General features: G+C 42.7%; 2 protein-coding genes across 7 annotated transcripts in view; one reads left to right on the forward strand and one right to left on the reverse strand.

Annotated features, from left to right (window-relative positions):
- Positions 1 to 16,482, forward strand: part of POLE4 (DNA polymerase epsilon 4, accessory subunit) — a 200,661-nt gene that overhangs the window by 105,498 nt on the left and 78,681 nt on the right. The window lies entirely within an intron of this gene.
- Positions 6,182 to 8,175, reverse strand: LOC133772966 (WD repeat-containing protein 46-like). Its single transcript, XM_062210104.1, is given in 4 exon segments — positions 6,182 to 6,723; positions 6,726 to 7,839; positions 7,841 to 7,895; positions 7,897 to 8,175. Coding segments are annotated over 4 exon segments (1,947 nt in total). The 5' UTR covers positions 8,133 to 8,175.

The raw sequence follows: 16,482 nt of genomic DNA on the forward strand, positions 1-16,482 counted from the left end.
AAGAAAGATTTCAACAGTTTGCACCCACACAGACACACAAAATATAAAGTACTGTTTGAAGACTAGTTTTACCAATAATTCTCATAGTACAACACACATTAAGGACAGAGGTCCTATATGGGGAGCAAGTGCACAGTGACTCCGGTTGTTGATTTAACAATTGAAACTCTTATTTATGACATCAGTGATCACCCGAGGCTCTTGTCATGACTGCCAAGGCTATGGAAGCCTCTTGAGTCCACAAACTCCAACCTTACTTAGACAAGGCCATAATCAAAATAGAAGTTTTCTCCTCCCTTCAGAGAAAGGTACCTCTTTCTCTGATGGCCCCTTCTTTATATCAGGATCTCCCTCATAGTGATCTTTTATTTAGGTCATTTTTTGCCACAGTGTCTTGGCTTTCCATGCCTGAGCAACTCTGATGGACTTTTTAGCCAGATCCGAATGCCTTAAGGGCTGATTCTGAGGCCAGAGTGCTATTTAGGACATTTGTCATTCTATGAGTCTGCTGTGTGTCCTGCTTCCCATATTGGATCATTCTCTCCTTTATAATTTATCAATTATTATTAGCAGGCACTTGGTCTTATTTATGTGATCCCTTTGACATTTAATCCTATCTTTATGATCAGTTATGAACTTAAACTGATCACTTTAAGTAGTAAGATGGCATTGGTAACTGCCAACTTAATGGGATTTACAGTTCCTTGGCAAGTTTTTAGCTTTACCCTTAGGGGTAAGTCCGAGAGAACTTGTGCCGAACTGTACATCTCCTCCCTCTCTTATTCCCACTCTTATTTTTAACAGGGGTAAATTTTCAATTGGATTTAAATGCCTGAGAATAATTCTGTGTTAGTAAAGAATTCAACCAATGGCATTAAGTAGAAAAAGAAGTTACTAAAATAATAAGCTGTTCCTTGATAGTCAGGACAAGGGCCGATCAAGTCCTTGCTTCTCATAGTGTCAGTTTCACATCTAAAGGTTTCCTTTTAGGTGCTCAGTTGTCACAGATCAGGGAGAACACATGATATTTGTCCCTTTGGGAGTGGCTTATTTCACTCAGCATGATGTTTTCCAGATTCTTCCATTTTGTTGCAAATGACTGGATTTCATTTTTTTTTTTTCTGCTGTGTGGTATTCCATAGAGTACATATCCCATAATTTCTTTATCCAGTCTTCTGTTGATGGGCATTTAGGTTGATTCCATGTCTTAGCAATTTTGAATTGAGCTGCAATAAACATGGTGATGCAGATAACTCTTTTATTTGCTGATTTCATTTCCCTTGCATAAACTTCCAGGAGTGGGATGGCTGGGTTGTATGGTAGGGCTGTATTCAGATTTCTGAGGATTCTCCAAACTGTCTTCCATAGTGGCCTTACCAGTTTTCATTCCCCACCAACAGTGGATTAGTGTGCCTTTCCCCCCACATCCTCGCCAGCATATGTTGTTAGTTGATTTCTGTATGTAAGCCATTCTAACCAGGTGAAACCTCATTGTGGTTTTGATTTGCATTTCCCTGATGGCTAGTGATACTGAACATTTTTTAAAATTTATTTGACAGGTAGAAATATAGACAGTGAGAGAGACAGAGAGAAAGGTCTTCCTTCCATTTGTTCATCCCCCAAATGGCTGCTATGGCTGGAGCTGTGCTGATCCGAAGCCAGGAGCTTCTTCCTGGTCTCCCATGTGGGTTCAGGAGCTCAAGCACTTGGGCCATCCTCCATTGCCCTTCTGAGCCACAGTAGAGAGCTGGACTGGAAGAGGAGCAACCGGGACTAGAACCAGGTGCCCATATGGGATGCCGGCGCCTCATGTGGAGGATTAGCCAAGTGAGCCATGGCACCGGCCCAATCCTGAACATTTTTTCATGTGTCTGTTTGCCGTTTGGATTTCCTCTTTTGAAAAATGTCTGTTTAGGTCCTTGGCCCATCTCTTTAGTGGGTTGTTTGTTTTGTTGTTGTGGAATTTCTTGATCGCTTTGTAGATTATGGTTATTAATCCTTTATCAGTTGCATAATTTGCAAATATTTTCTTCCATTCTATCAGTTGCTTCTTCACTTTCCTGACTATTTATTTATTTATTTGGACAGGCAGAGTTAGACAGTGAGAGAGAGAGAGAGAGACAGAGAGAAAGGTCTTCCTTCTGTTGGTTCACCCCCCAAATGGCTGCCATGGCTGGCGCTGCACCGATCCAAAGCCAGGAGCCAGGTGCTTCCTCCTGGTCACCCATGCGGGTGCAGGGGCGCAAGCACTTGGGCCATCCTCCACTGCTTTCCCGGGCCACAGCAGAGAGCTGGACTGGAAGAGGAGCAACCGGGACAGAATCTAGTGCCCCAACCGGGACTAGAACCCGGAGTGCTGGTGCCGCAGGCGGAGGATTAGCCTAGTGAGCCGCGGCGCTGGCCTCCTGAGTGTTTCTTTAGCAGTACAGAAACTTCTCAATTTGATGTAATCCAAGTTGTTAATTTTGGCTTTGCCTGCCTGTGCCTATGGGGTATTTTTCAAGAAGTCTTTGCCTGTGCCTATATCTTGTAGGGTTTCTCGAATGTTCTCTAATAATTTCGTGGTGTTGGGTCATAGATTTAGAGCTTTAATCCACGTTCAGTGTATTTTTGTCTAAGGTGTAAGGTCAGGGTTTTGCTTCTTACTTCGGCATGTGGAAATCCAGTTTTCCCAGCACCATTTGTTGATTAGACTGTCCTTGCTCCAGGGATTGGTTTTGGATCTTTGATCAAATATAAGTTGGTTATAGATGTTTAAATTGATTTCTGGTGTTTCTATTCTATTCCATTGGTTTATCCATCTGTTTTTGTACCAGTACCAGGCTGTTTTGATTATAACTGCCCTGTTGTAGTATGTCTTGAAATCTGGTATTGTGATGCTTCTGGATCTGTTTTTGTTGTATAAGATTGCTTTAGGTATTCAGTGTCTTCTGTGCCTCCATGTGAATTTCAGCATCATTTTGTCTAGATCTGAGAAGAATGTCTTTGGTATTTTGATTGGTATCGCATTGAATCTGTAAATTGCTTTTGGAAGAATGGATATTTCGATGATATTGATTCTTCCAATCCATGAACATGGAAGATTTTTCCATTTTTTGGTATCTTTTTCTATTTCTTTCTTTAAAGTTTTGTAATTCTCATCATAGAGATCTTTGACATCCTTGGTTAAGCTTATTCCAAGATACTTGATTTTTTTTTTTGTAGCTATTGTGAATGGGATTTATCTTAGAAGTTCTTTCTCAGCCATGGCATTGTCTGTGTTTTCAAAGGCTGTTGACTTTTGTGTATTGATTTTGTATCTTGCTACTTTATCAAACTCTTCTATGAGTTCCAATAGTCTCTTAGTGGAGTTCTCTGGATCCCCTAAATAAAGAATCATATTGTCTATAAATAGGGATAGTTTGACTCCCAATTTGTATCCCTTTGATTTCTTTTTCTTGCCTAATGGCTCTGGTTAAAACTTATAGTACTATTTGAATAGCAGTGGTGAGAGTGGGTATCCCTGTCTGGTACTGGATCTCAGTGGGAATTCATCCAACATTTCCCTGTTCAATATGATGCTGGCTGTGGGTTTGTCATAAATTGCCTTAATTGTGTTGAGGAATGTTCATTCTATACCCAGTTTGCTTAGAGTTTTCATCACGAAAGGGAGTTGTATTTTATCAAATGCTTTTTCTGCATCTGTTGAGATAATCCTATGATTTTTCTTCTGCAATTTTTAAAAAAGATTTATTATTTATTTGAAAGACAGTTACAGAGAGAGGTAGAGACAGAGAGAGAAAGGTCTTCTATCTGCTGGTTCACTCCCTAGATGGCCACAACAGCTGGAGCTGCACCAATCCGAAACCAGGAGCCAGGATCTTCTTCCAGGACTCCCACGCAGGTGTAGGGGCCAAAGGACTTGGGCCATCTTCTATTGCTTTTCCAGGCCATAGCAGAGTGCTGGATTGGAGGAGGAGCAGCCAGGACTAGAACCAGCGATATGGGATGCTGGTACTTCAGGCTAGGGCTTTAACCCACTGTGCCACAGCACTGGCCCCCCTCCAATTTGTTAATTTGATGTATCACATTGATAGATTTGTGAATGTTGAACCATCCCTGCATACTTGCGATAAATCCCGCTTGGTCTGGTGGATGATATTTCTGATGTGTTGTTGAATTGTATTGGCTGGAATTTTATTGAGGATTTTTGCATCTGTGTTCATCAGGGAAATTGTCTGTAATTCTCTCTCTCTTCTGCATCTTTTTCAAGTTTAGGAATTTAGGTATGCTGGCTTCGTAGAATGAATTTGGGAGGATTCCCTCTCTTTTAATTGTTTTGAATAGCTTGAGAAGAATTGGAGTTAGTTCTTAAAGTCTGGTCCGAAGATTCTTAATTTATACTTTGAACTTCCTTTGATCTTTTACTGAGAGATTTTCTTCCTTTACCTTCTTTTGTATTGATGACCATGTTTCTGTGTTTCTGTGTGTAACACATCTTTAAGCATCTTTTGCAGGGCTGGATGAGTGGTAACAAATTCTTTCGCTTTCTGTTTGTTATGAAAGGTCTTTATTTCACCTTCATTTACAAATGAGATCTTTGTAGGTTATAATATTCTGGGATGAAAGTTCTTTTTCTCTTAGGACTCGGGCTATAACTCACCATTCTCTCCTAGCCTGCAGGGTTTCTGATGAGAAGTCTGCTATGAGTCTAATTGGAGATCCTCTGAAAGTAATCTGGCATTTCTCTTCTGCACATTTTAGAATCTTCTCTTTATGTTTCATTGTGGTGAGTTTGATTACAATGTGTCATGACAAGGATCTTTTCTGGTTATGTCTATTGGGAGTTCTGTGTGCTTCCTGTACTTGGATGTCTCTTTCTTTCTCCAAACCGGGGAAGTTTTCTGCCAGTATTTCACTAAAAAGGCCTTCTAATCTTTTCTCTTTCTCCATGCCTTCAGGAACTCCTAGAATGTGTGTGTGTGTTTTTTAAAATAGTATCCTATATAGCAGGCACTGCTTTTTTTGTATCTCACAAGTTTTGTATGTTGTATTGTCATCTTCACTGATTTCCAGGAATTTTTTGATTTCTTCTATGACTCGTGTTCATTCAGGAGCATGTTGTTCAGTCTCCATGTGTTTGTATGTTCTAGAAATTCATGAGTTGTTAGTTTCCATCTTCATTTCATTGTGGTCAGAGAAGATGTATGGTATGATTTAGATTTTTTTGAATGTGCTGAGACTTACTTTATGGCCTAGAGCATGGTCTATCCTAGAGAAAGTTCCATGTACTGATAACAATACATGTTTTGGAGTTGTAGATGAAGGGTTCTGTACTTATCAGTTAGGTCCATTTGGTCCATAGAGTAGATTTGTTCTGTTGTTTCTTTGTTGATTTTCTGTCTGGTTGTTATGTCTGCTGATGAAAGTGGGATGTTGAAATCCTCCATTACTATTGTATTGGAGTCTATATCTTACTTTAAATCTGTTAACATTTGTTTTAAATAGCCAGGCACCCTGGCATTGGGTGAATATACATTTATTATATTCACATATTCCTGTTGAATTGATCCTTTGATCATTACATAATGCCCTTCCTTATCTCTTTTATTTTATTTTATTTTATTTTTTTTTTATTTTTATTTTTTTTTTTTTGACAGGCAGAGTGGACAGTGAGAGACAGAGACAGAGAGAAAGGTCTTCCTTTTGCCGTTGGTTCACCCTCCAATGGCCGCCGCGGTAGCGCGCTGCGGCCGGCGCACCGCGCTGATCCGATGGCAGGAGCCAGGTGTTTATCCTGGTCTCCCATGGGGTGCAGGGCCCAAGGGGTTGGGCCATCCTCCACTGCACTCCCTGGCCACAGCAGAGAGCTGGCCTGGAAGAGGGGCAACCGGGACAGGATCGGTGCCCCGACCGGGACTAGAACCCGGTGTGCCGGCGCCGCTAGGCGGAGGATTAGCCTATTGAGCCGCGGCGCCGGCCTCTTCCTTATCTCTTTTAACAGCTTTTGTGTTGAAGTCTGTTTTGTCTGATATTAGGATGGCTATATCTGCTCTTTTTCTTGCTTTCTATTAGCATGTAATATCGTATCCCATCTTTTCACTTTCAGTCTGCATGTATGGTTTTTGGTAAGATGTATTCTCCCCCCCCCCCCCCCCGGGTGATCCAGATGTATTATCCAAAAAATAAACTGCTTTCCTCTTTAATACCAGCCCACCCCAGGAAGGGGGCACATTGCCCCCTCCCATCTCGCCCTGATATTCCAAGGAATCATCATTTCCATACTGGTGATCTTGGTGAAAGATGGTTGTTCCCAGCCAAGCTGGAGCCTGGCGCAGTGCACGAATCTGTCCAGGGCAGATGGCCGGGCCCCCATGGGCTTGGGCTTCTCCTTCTGCTGCTGCTGCTGCTGCTCTAGGCTCTGCCAGACCTTGTCCCTGTGCTCCTCGTCCATGACCTTCTTTCTCTTCACCACGTTCGCTGTGGAGCTGCAGCCCTTCTGCTTTGGCTTTGGCTGGAAGGGAGCCTTGGCCTCGGGGTCATAGCCCAGCCTCTCTATCCGCTCCTTCTTTTCCTGTTCCAGAGAGATGACGTCCACTTCAGCCAGGGCTCGTGGGTCCATACAGATGAGCTCTGCAGGAACCTTGTCCAGCAAGGCCTTCACCTCCCACTCCTGGCGCTGCTTCTGGCTCCGGTGTGGGTTACTCTCCAGACCATCAAAGCTGGGCTCAGCAGCCCCGGGACCAGCATGCTAGTGATGCCCCCACTGTGTCCCACTCCCAGAACATCTTCAAAGGGGCAGAACTGAAGGCTATGGGCATGGCCTGCGAGGCGGTGGGTGAGGTAGGGCTTCTCTAGGGAGGGCAGGCTGGCCTTGCCCTGCCCGGCCCAGATGCTGACAACGTTGCCCATTCCCGCAGCCAGCAGTCCTCGCTGGGAGAAGGTCAGGTGCCCTGCTACCTGGGGCAGCGTAGGAGCCCTCAGAGGCTGGAACGTCCCCCGCAGGTCAAAGATCTTCAGCTGGTGGTCTAGGCCGGGGGTGGCCATGTACGTGCCTGTGGCATCTACTGCCACAGCCTGGACGCCACCACGGTGGCAGAGAATCTTCACCAGAGGCTCCTTCATGGCCGGACTCCATAAAGACACTGTACCGTTGCTGTGCCCAAGGTGGATGACGGCATTGTAAGGGTTCTGAGCCATGACGTGGAGCCGCCCAGCCTGGGCATTCAGAGCGGCCACGATCTTCCCCACCGACACTTCCAAGTAGGTCAGAAACCCTGTCTCTGAAGCCATGGCCAGGAGGAAATAGAAGGGCAGGAACTCCAGGCGCGTCCCTCGGTCACAGTGGCGGACGCAGTGCAGCTCGATGCCCTGGTTGTCATAGATGTGAAGCCAGCGGTTCTGAGCGACAGCAAGCAGAGCCTCGGAATGAAGGAACCGGATGTCCCGCACTGCCTCCATGACGCTGATCTCACACATGAGCTTTTTTGTCACCCAGTCGAATGCAGCCACGTGACCCCGACACCGGCCTAAAGCCAGGTGTCTCCCGGTTCGAGAGTAATGCAGCCGGAACGGTCCAAACTGCCGCAGATTCAAGTCAAAGTGCTTGGCTGCACTTGCGATGTCCACAGCCTCCACAATGTCAGCCTGGCGGATCTTTGCTGTGTCTTCCCCATCCTCCCCTTCCAGGAACCCAGGCTCCTCAGCAAGCAGCAACTCTGAGCGGGCAGCTTGGACGCTGGTTTCCTCTTCCTCAGCTTCAGCTGCCTCAAGTCTGCTGCGGGTCTTGGACTTGGAAGGCGGCAGCTTTTTAGATTTGTCAATGCGACGGAACTTCCGGGCTGCCTCCACCGGGACAGGGGGCAGGGCCCGGGAATGGGTCCTGGGCCCCAGACAAGCTTCTTCGGTTCTCCAGTCTTCCGCGCCACCAGGGGCTTCTTGGAGACCTGGGACTTCTTTGCGACCTGAGTGTTCTTTGGTCTCTGGGGCCGGAGCTCCCGGTTCCGCTTCTTCTTAGTAGGTGGGCCTGGAGAGGCTCCGGTGGCGCTTGGAGTGGTGTCCCCTTCCCAGTATCGCCGCGGTTTCTTCCTCTTGGCCTGAGGTTTGTCCTTCTTGGGTGGGGCATCCTGACTGGGCTTGGGGACTGTCTCCATCTGGCCCACTGGAACAACGATCCACGTGCAAATCTCTCAGCTGTCCCACCAGTAAGGTGTATTCTTGTATGCAACAAATAAATGGGTCTTGTTTTTTTAATCCATTCAGCCAGTATGTATTTTTTAATTGGAGAGTTTAGGCCATTTACATTCAAAGTTACTACTGATACATAATAACTTGGCCCTGCTATCTTTCTGTAAATAGTATTATTGTTTACTTTGGATTTCCTTTGTACTTTTCCTGGGAGATTTTCTGCTTTCACATTCTTTCATAATGATAACTATCTGTGTTTCTGTGTAGCACATCCTTAAGCATCTTTTGTAAGGCTGGATGAGTGTGACAAATTCTTTCAATTTCTGTTTGTTATGGAGGGTCTTTACTTCACCTTTGTTCATAAATGAGCTTTGCAAGGTACAGTATTCTGGGTTAATGTTTGTTTGTTTGTTTGTTTGTTTGTTTTTTACTCTTAAAACTTGGACTCTGTCTCTCTCCATTCTCTCCTAACCTGTAGGATTTCTGATGAGAAGTCAGTTGTGAGTCTAACTGGAGAGCCTCTGAAATTAATCTGGCATTTCTCTCATGCACATTTTAGAATCTTTTCTTTATGTTTTACTGTTGGAAGTTTGTCTACGATGTGTTGTGGTGAAGATCTTTTCTGGTAATGCATATAAGGAGTTCTGTTTACCTTATGTATTTGGGTATCCCTTTGTTTCTCCAAATTAGGAATTTTTTTGTAATTATTTCATTGAATAGGGCTTCTAATCCATTGTTTCTTTTCACACTTTCGGGAACTCCAACTCCCATGTGTTGGGTCATTTAATAGTATCCCATATATCTCCAGAACTGTTTTTTAAAAATTTTTTATTTCTTCTTGTTTTTGGTTTGAAAAGTTTCCAAAGATTTATCTTCTAGCACTATTATTCATTCTTCTGCCCCCTCAAGTCCACTGTTAAGGCTTTCCACTGTATTTTTTAAAAGATTTATTTATTTGAAAAGCAGATTTACAGAGAGGCAGAGGCAGAGGCACAGAAGGAGAGGGGCGGGGGAGTCTTTCATCTGCTGGTTGACTCCCCAATTTCCACATTTGCTGGAGCTGAGCTGATCTGAAGCCAGGAGCCAGGAGCTTCTCCCAGGTCTCCCATGCGGGTACAGGGGCCCAAAGACTTGGGCCATCTTCTACTGCTTTCCCAGGCCATAGCAGAGAGCTGGATTGAAAGTGGAGCAGCTGGGACTCAAACCAACGCCCACATGGGAAGCTGGCACCACAGGTGGTGGCAATACCCAATATGCCACTGTGCCCACACCTCCACTGTATTTTTTTTAAGATTTTTATTTTTATTTAATTGAAAGAGTTACAGAGAGAGGTAGTGCCAAAGAGAGAGAGAGAGGTCTTCCATCCGCTTGTTTACTCCCCAAAGGACTGCAACAGCCAGAGCTGAGCTGAGCTGATCTGAAGGCAGGAGTCAGGAACTTCTTCCAGGTCTCCCATGCAGGTGCAGGGGCCCAAGGACTTGGGCCATTTTCTGCTTTTCCAGGCCCTAGCAGAGAGCTGGATCAGAAGTAGAGCAGCCAGGACTTGAACCAGTGTCCATATGTGATACTGGCGCTGCAGGTCAGGGCTTTAACCTGACATCTTTAACCATGGCATCTTTCCTCCTTCTGCAGAATCTCCTCTGCCGTTTTCCCCCCAACTTTCCCCTGAGAAAGCACTTTCTCCACTTTTTTGTTCTTTTTACCATTTTCCCCTAACCTAGAGTAGTTTGACCTCTCCCAGTTCTGCCATCTTGGAATCCCCACTTTCCTAGTAATGTTAAAACCCTCTCCTAGTTTTACTCTAGAGACACAGTTCAGATTTGAATCTCTCAATTGAATACTTAGTGTGAGGGATGAATAGATTTTAAAATCAGTTAAAATATTAACTAATAAATTCACTCATCTCAATTATGTATTCACTCATTTAATATTTTAATAAATATTTACTTAGCTAATCTAAAGTCAGCTCTTTGTGGTTGATACTGTGCTGGGAAATGGTTGTACAATGTAAATTAAAACGAGCATGGACTCCTTGTAGGCTTTATAGTCTAACAGAAATAACATACTTTAAAAATCATACAAACAATATCCATTTGCAAATGGTGATAGTGCTGTGAAGGAAGAGAACATGCTGATACAAAGAGAAACATGAGATGTATTTTGGATTGGAACTGAAGAGGAGGGAAAACATATTTGGAAGTGACATTTGATATGAGCTTTGAAGAATGAATAGGAGTTAGCCAGAGAAAGGATAAAGGGAAGTTTATTAAGCAAATGACCAAAAGCCAAGCAGTGCAATCCTTTGTGCAGTTCATGGGTCTATCCTTAGCCTTCAAATAATGGGCGAAAAGGTTTATATGTCAAGATGTGTGATCTTGGCCTAGTTAGAATGCTTTTTGAAACTGGTACCATTAATATTATTCTTCCATAATTATACCAAGTGAAATTGATTTTGATCCACCTTCATTGAAATGTGTAGTTTGTTATTTTCGATTTTTAGACTGATTATGTGAGATTCAAATATTTCTGCCCTGGAATTCTCATAAGTAAATCATTTAATGATTAATGCCTTAACTCATTATAATTCTGGGAGGGGAAGGGTTAAGTAGAGGATGAAAAAAAATACAACCCTGGTGTCTCAGTCTGATGAGACTATCAGAAAAAATATCAGACTGGGGAGCTTCAACAGTAAGCATTTCTCACATTTTTGCAGGCTGGGAAGACCAAGGTCAAGGTGCCAGCATACTCATTGTCTGATGGGGGACTTCTTTCACATTCTTAGACAGCCATCTTCTCATTGTGTCCTGTTATGATACAGGGACAAGAGAGCTCTTTGGAGCTTTTTCTATTTGGGCTGTAACTTAATCACCTTCCAAAAGTTCCTCCTCAGATAGAATCATATTTGGGATTAGGCTTCAAAATATGAAGTATATAGCACCTGGATATCAGAACTATGACCTCAGGTCAGAATAAAAGGCTAGTTTGAGTTCATGTTGAGTTGCCTCAGAACTGAGTTAAGATTTGCTATGTTGCCCATAATTTCAAGAATGGTTCCAGAGCTACCTGGGTCAAACAGTCCCTGGGTATTGGGACCATGTGGGAGACATTGAATTACACAGGCCATCAAGCACAAGGGAGTTCAAAAAGTTCATGGAAGATAGAATTGAAAGTATGAGTTTATTTTGGTGCAATTTTTTTCATGATATATGGGAAATGTATATTATGAAAAAACTGTGGACATAAACTTTTGCCTCAAAATAAACTCAAACCCTTAATTCTGTTTTCTTGATGAAGTGCCCTTACACATTAACTATTTCAATATACTTGGAAATATTTATTTCTTTAATTTTTATTTTAATGTTATTTATGAGAGAGAGAGAGAGAGAGAGAGAGAGAGAGAGAGAGAGAGAATATTACCATTTACTGGTTCACTCCCCAGGTGCCCACAATGACCATGGCTAGGCTGAGACCAAAGCTAGAAGCCAAGAACTCAATGTAGATCTTTCAGGTGGGTGGCAGGGACCCAACTACTTGAACCATCATCTGCTACCTTTCAGGGTACACATTAGCAGGAAGCTAAAATCAGAACTGGATGTAAATTAGGCACTCTGATAAGGTATCCCAACCAGAGTCTTAACTGTTAGGCCAAATGCCTACCTCCCACCATTTTTAATTTTTAAATTACTTCTTAAGAGAAAGTGAGAGATTGATATATTCCATCCGCTGGTTCACTCCCTAAATGCCTGTGGTAGTTGGGGCAGGGGTTGGCCAACATCAAAGCTGGAACACAATCTAAGTCTCTCATGTGGGTAGAAGGAACCCAATTACTTGGCCCATTATAACTCCCTTCCAGGGTTTGCATTGTCAGGAATCTAGAGATAGGAGATGAAGCTGGGGGCTTATTCTAGATATTTCAATGTGGAATATGGGTGCCTTTATCACTAGACTATATGCTTGATCCCTATTTCTTCCATTCTTGCTGGTGGACTTCACAAGGGGTCACAAAAGGAAATACGTTCTCAAACTCTTGGTCACTGTTTGTCAAATCCTGGTCTCTGTATCAGAACCAGCTGTATTGTTTGCTAAATGTAGATTTGGAGGCACTACCCCCAGAACTACTGAATCTCAGTTGCTAGGGAGTCTGCAATGATTATTTGAAATTTCTTTGTGCTTATAGCTCTGTTCCATAACCTCCTGCTGCATTCACAGCGGATGACCTTGTTTCTGCTTCTCAGAGGAAATTGAAACCATCGGATAGAGGAATTTCTCTGATATCCTGCTATCAAATCTCCTAGACTACCTTTGCCTTTTGTCTTCTGTCTTACAGCTGTGTTCTGCAGACCACCGTTGTTTCTCAGAAGTATTTTGCTGTTAATTCTCTGGTTTCTATCTTCTATTATTCAACTGCTGGGAAAGTATATTCATGTCTGTTCTGTTGAACAACAAATACAAATTAAAAATACTTTCCCTGGTCCTACACAATCTCTAGATATCATCCTCTCTGTTCTCTCCTTCTTAACTAGACTTTTTGAAGGAACTCTCTAGGTTTGGTCTCTATTCATCAAACATTCACCCCTCAGCTTCATGTGATCTTTGTGAATCTCATGACTCATTCAAATAGCTCTTGCTAAGGCCACCAGTGATCTTTCCATCTACTGGGAATTTTTTACTCCCTTGGTTTCTCCACTGCTTCTCAATATTCACCATCATAGAATTCTTTCTCTTTCGTTACATTCCAAGACACATTATCATGGATTTCTTTCTGTTTCTGTAGGCATAGTCTGACTTCTCTTGTGTTGGCTATTAGGAGTTACAGTTGATTACCCAGTACTGTCACACTGGTCAAGCTTACTCATGCTCACAGCATCAACTGCCATCTGTAATTGACTTGCAAATTGGTGTCCTAAGCCCAGATTTCTCCCTGATCTCCAGATCTACATATCCGGTGCTTACTGGATATCTATCTCCTTTGACATCTCAGAATTATCTCGCATTCAGCATGTTTAGTATTCCTGCCTGTATCTGCCACTTTCATAGAGAAGTGTGGCATCTAAGTGTTAATTGTTTCACTAAATGTCACCCTCACTCAACTAGTTCTACACAAGGAATGTCAGATTTACCTTTGAAACCTCTTTCCCTGCAGTCAACTCAACTCATCACCGAATAGGTATTTCCCATATAGTTCCTAAAGAATTTGCCAAATCCATCCACTTCTGTCTGCACACACAAATTTAGTTCAAGAGCCTACTTCCTCTTACTTGGAGGAGCGCAGGTACCTCCTAGTTGGTCTGCTTATAGCTGGAGTGATCGTTTTCAAAACCAGATTGATCTCACTACTTCCTAAATCTTCTGTGACTTTCCTTGCTCTAAGAGTGAAGACGATGGGTCACAAGGGTCTCCTGCATCCTCTACCTCCCTCTCTTCCAGGCTGACATTCCACTACTCTCTCCTTTCTCTTGTATCTAAACACAGTGGTCTCATTTTTCAGTAACTCAAATATGCCATTGAACTTCTCACACAGCCCCTCCCCACACAACTCCCTCTGCTTGGATTACTCTTTCCCTCTTCTCTCTGGTCAAGTTTCACTCTTTGTCAGGGTCTGGATTTCTCAGAGAAGATTTCCTTCTCTAGCTTCAAATCCTGGTCCAATTCCTTTGTTACAGGATCTCATAAAAGAGCCTTTCTTCCTTTAGTAGTCTTTTAGTTTTTTTTTTTTTAAAGATTTATTTATTTATTTCAAAGGCAGAGTTACAGATGAAGAGGGAAAGGGAAGGGAGAGGAGGGAGGGGGAGAGGAAGAGGAGGAGATAGAGAGGGAGAGATGTCTTCCTCTTGTGCACCATTTTCATGGACAATAAAGACGTCTTGTCTATGTGAACCCTACCCTACCCCAGGACCTTGAAACCCAAGTCTCCCTTATTAGTCAAGTCTGGTCCCATGTGCAAGACTTAGATATCTACATTTCTGTTTGTAAGCATAAGATATTATTCTTCCTGGTGACATCTGTCTTTCTAAAAAAGTCTTTTTATCCTTCAAAGAAATGCATTTCTAGGAAATATGGGGCACGCAAGACTAAATGTGCCAAGATTGATTTTAGCTGGAAATGCTTGACAAGCCCTCTTTAATCATAGTTAGAACCTGGCTGTACATCCTGCATGACTACAGAAACTGTTTATCCATTGAAATATTTTTCTGATTGACTTAGTGGGGCTAGGGAAGGTTACTGCTCTTGGAAATATCTCCTGTTTAAGATACTTTAATTTAAATCCAAACACCTTTGTCATTTGTTTCTGATACTATGTTAGATGTCTGTCTTTTCCTGAAAACTCCCCCCTCACTGTGTTTATTGTCTTTGTTGCTGCAAGCCTCTGAATAGCTTCTTATTGCTCTTTTAAGGGATCTGCCTGAGAAGTGAGGTGGTACAGGTAGGACAGGTAGTACAGGTAATGGAGGTGACTCAGGATGTAGGAGGCTGTTGGCAAGGACTCACAGTGATGGCCATTGATGTTTCAAATCCTGCCGTGGGTTTTCCTTTTCTAATTTTTAATTAGTTTTTAACAGATTCAATGTGTTTTGTAGATACAGTTCTAAGAACACACAATGATGTTCACTTCCTCCGACTGACCTTCCCTCCCTCCCTCCCTCCCACCCTCCTTCATTCTCCCCCCCCCCTTTTTTTTGAGATAACATTTTAAGTTTAGTCAAAAGGCTTAATAATTTGCCAAATAAGAAGTTTAACAAGAACAAAACAAAAAGACCCTAGTTTACTGGGAATATAGACAACAGCCATAAACAGTAATTGAATGGAAAAATGACCATTTCACCCATATACTATAAATTTAAAGTAATCACAAATCATTAAAACTATAGTATTATAACATTGTATTTAAAAGTTTTTGGTTCTTTTTTTCCCTTGTTACTCATTTTTTTAAAGTTTTTTAATTTACTTATTTGAGGGTTGAGGGAGGGAAGAAATATTGATCTTCCATCCACTGGTTCACTCCCCAAATAACCACAATGGCTGGAACAGGGCTGATCTGAAGCCAGGAACCAAGAGCTTCTTCAGGGTTTCCCACGTGGGTTCAGGTTTGCCCAAGGACTTGGGCCATCTTTACTGCTTTCCCAGGCTGTAGCAGAGTTCTGGATCAGAAGAGGAGCAGCTGGGACATGAACCAGCACCCATATGGGATGCAGGCGCTGCAGATGCAGGCTTAGACCACTATGTCACAGTGCTGGCCCTGGTATAACATTTTTTAAGAAGATTGATTTATTTATCTGAGAGGTAGAGTTACAGAGAGAGGGAGAGACAGAGAGAAAGGTCTTCCATCTGCTGGTTCACTCCCCCAAATGGCCACAACAGCCAGGGCTGGCCCATCTGGTGCCAGGAGTCAGGAGCTTCTTCCGGATCTCCCACACAGGTGCAGGGGCCCAAGCACTTGGGCCATCTTCATCTTCTATGGGCCATAGCAGAGAACCAGATCAGAAGAGGAGCAGCTGGGACACAAACCAGTGCCCATATGAGATGCCTGTGCTGCAGGCAGGGGCTTAGCCTACTAAGTCATAACACTGTCCCCTAGTATAACATTCTTAACCAGTGGTTTCACAAAGGTTGAGAACAAAGTTTTATAAAACTATATTTGCAGCAATACTTGAACACACATTTTTAAATTTTTTTTTTTAATTTTAGCTCCCACATATAAGGGAGAACATGCAGTATTTGTGTTTCTGGGTCTGGTTTATTTCACTCAACATCATGTCCTTCAGTTGCATCCATTTTGCTGCAAATGGTAGAATTTCATTCTTTTTGATAGCTGAATAATATTCCATTGTGTAAATATGCCAACTTTTCTTTATCCAGTCATCTGGTGATGGACACCTTGGTTGGTCCCAGATTTTGGCTGTTGTGAACAGTGCTGCTGTGAACATGGTGGCGCAGGTATCTCTTTGATCCATTGTGTTCAAGTCTTTTGGGTATGTACCCAGTAATGGGATTTCTGGATCATATGGCAAGTCTAGTTCTAGTTTTTAAAGAACTCTCCACACTCCTTTCACAGTAGCTACACTAATTTACATTCCTATACACATTGTGTAAGTGTTACCCTTTGTCCACATCCTCTTCATTCTGGTGATATCTCATTGTGGTTTTGATTTGCTTTTTCCTGATGGCTAGTGGTGTTGAGCATTTTTCATATATTCGTTGGCCATTTGTATTTCTTCTTCTTCTTCTTCTTCTTTTTTTTTTTGACAGGCAGAGTTAGAACTGTCCATTGAAGTCCTTTGCCCATTTTCAACTGGATTGGATTTTTTTAAATGTTTT

The sequence above is a fragment of the Lepus europaeus genome, chromosome 13 (genome assembly GCF_033115175.1).
Source record: "Lepus europaeus isolate LE1 chromosome 13, mLepTim1.pri, whole genome shotgun sequence".
Classification (NCBI taxonomy): domain Eukaryota; kingdom Metazoa; phylum Chordata; class Mammalia; order Lagomorpha; family Leporidae; genus Lepus; species Lepus europaeus.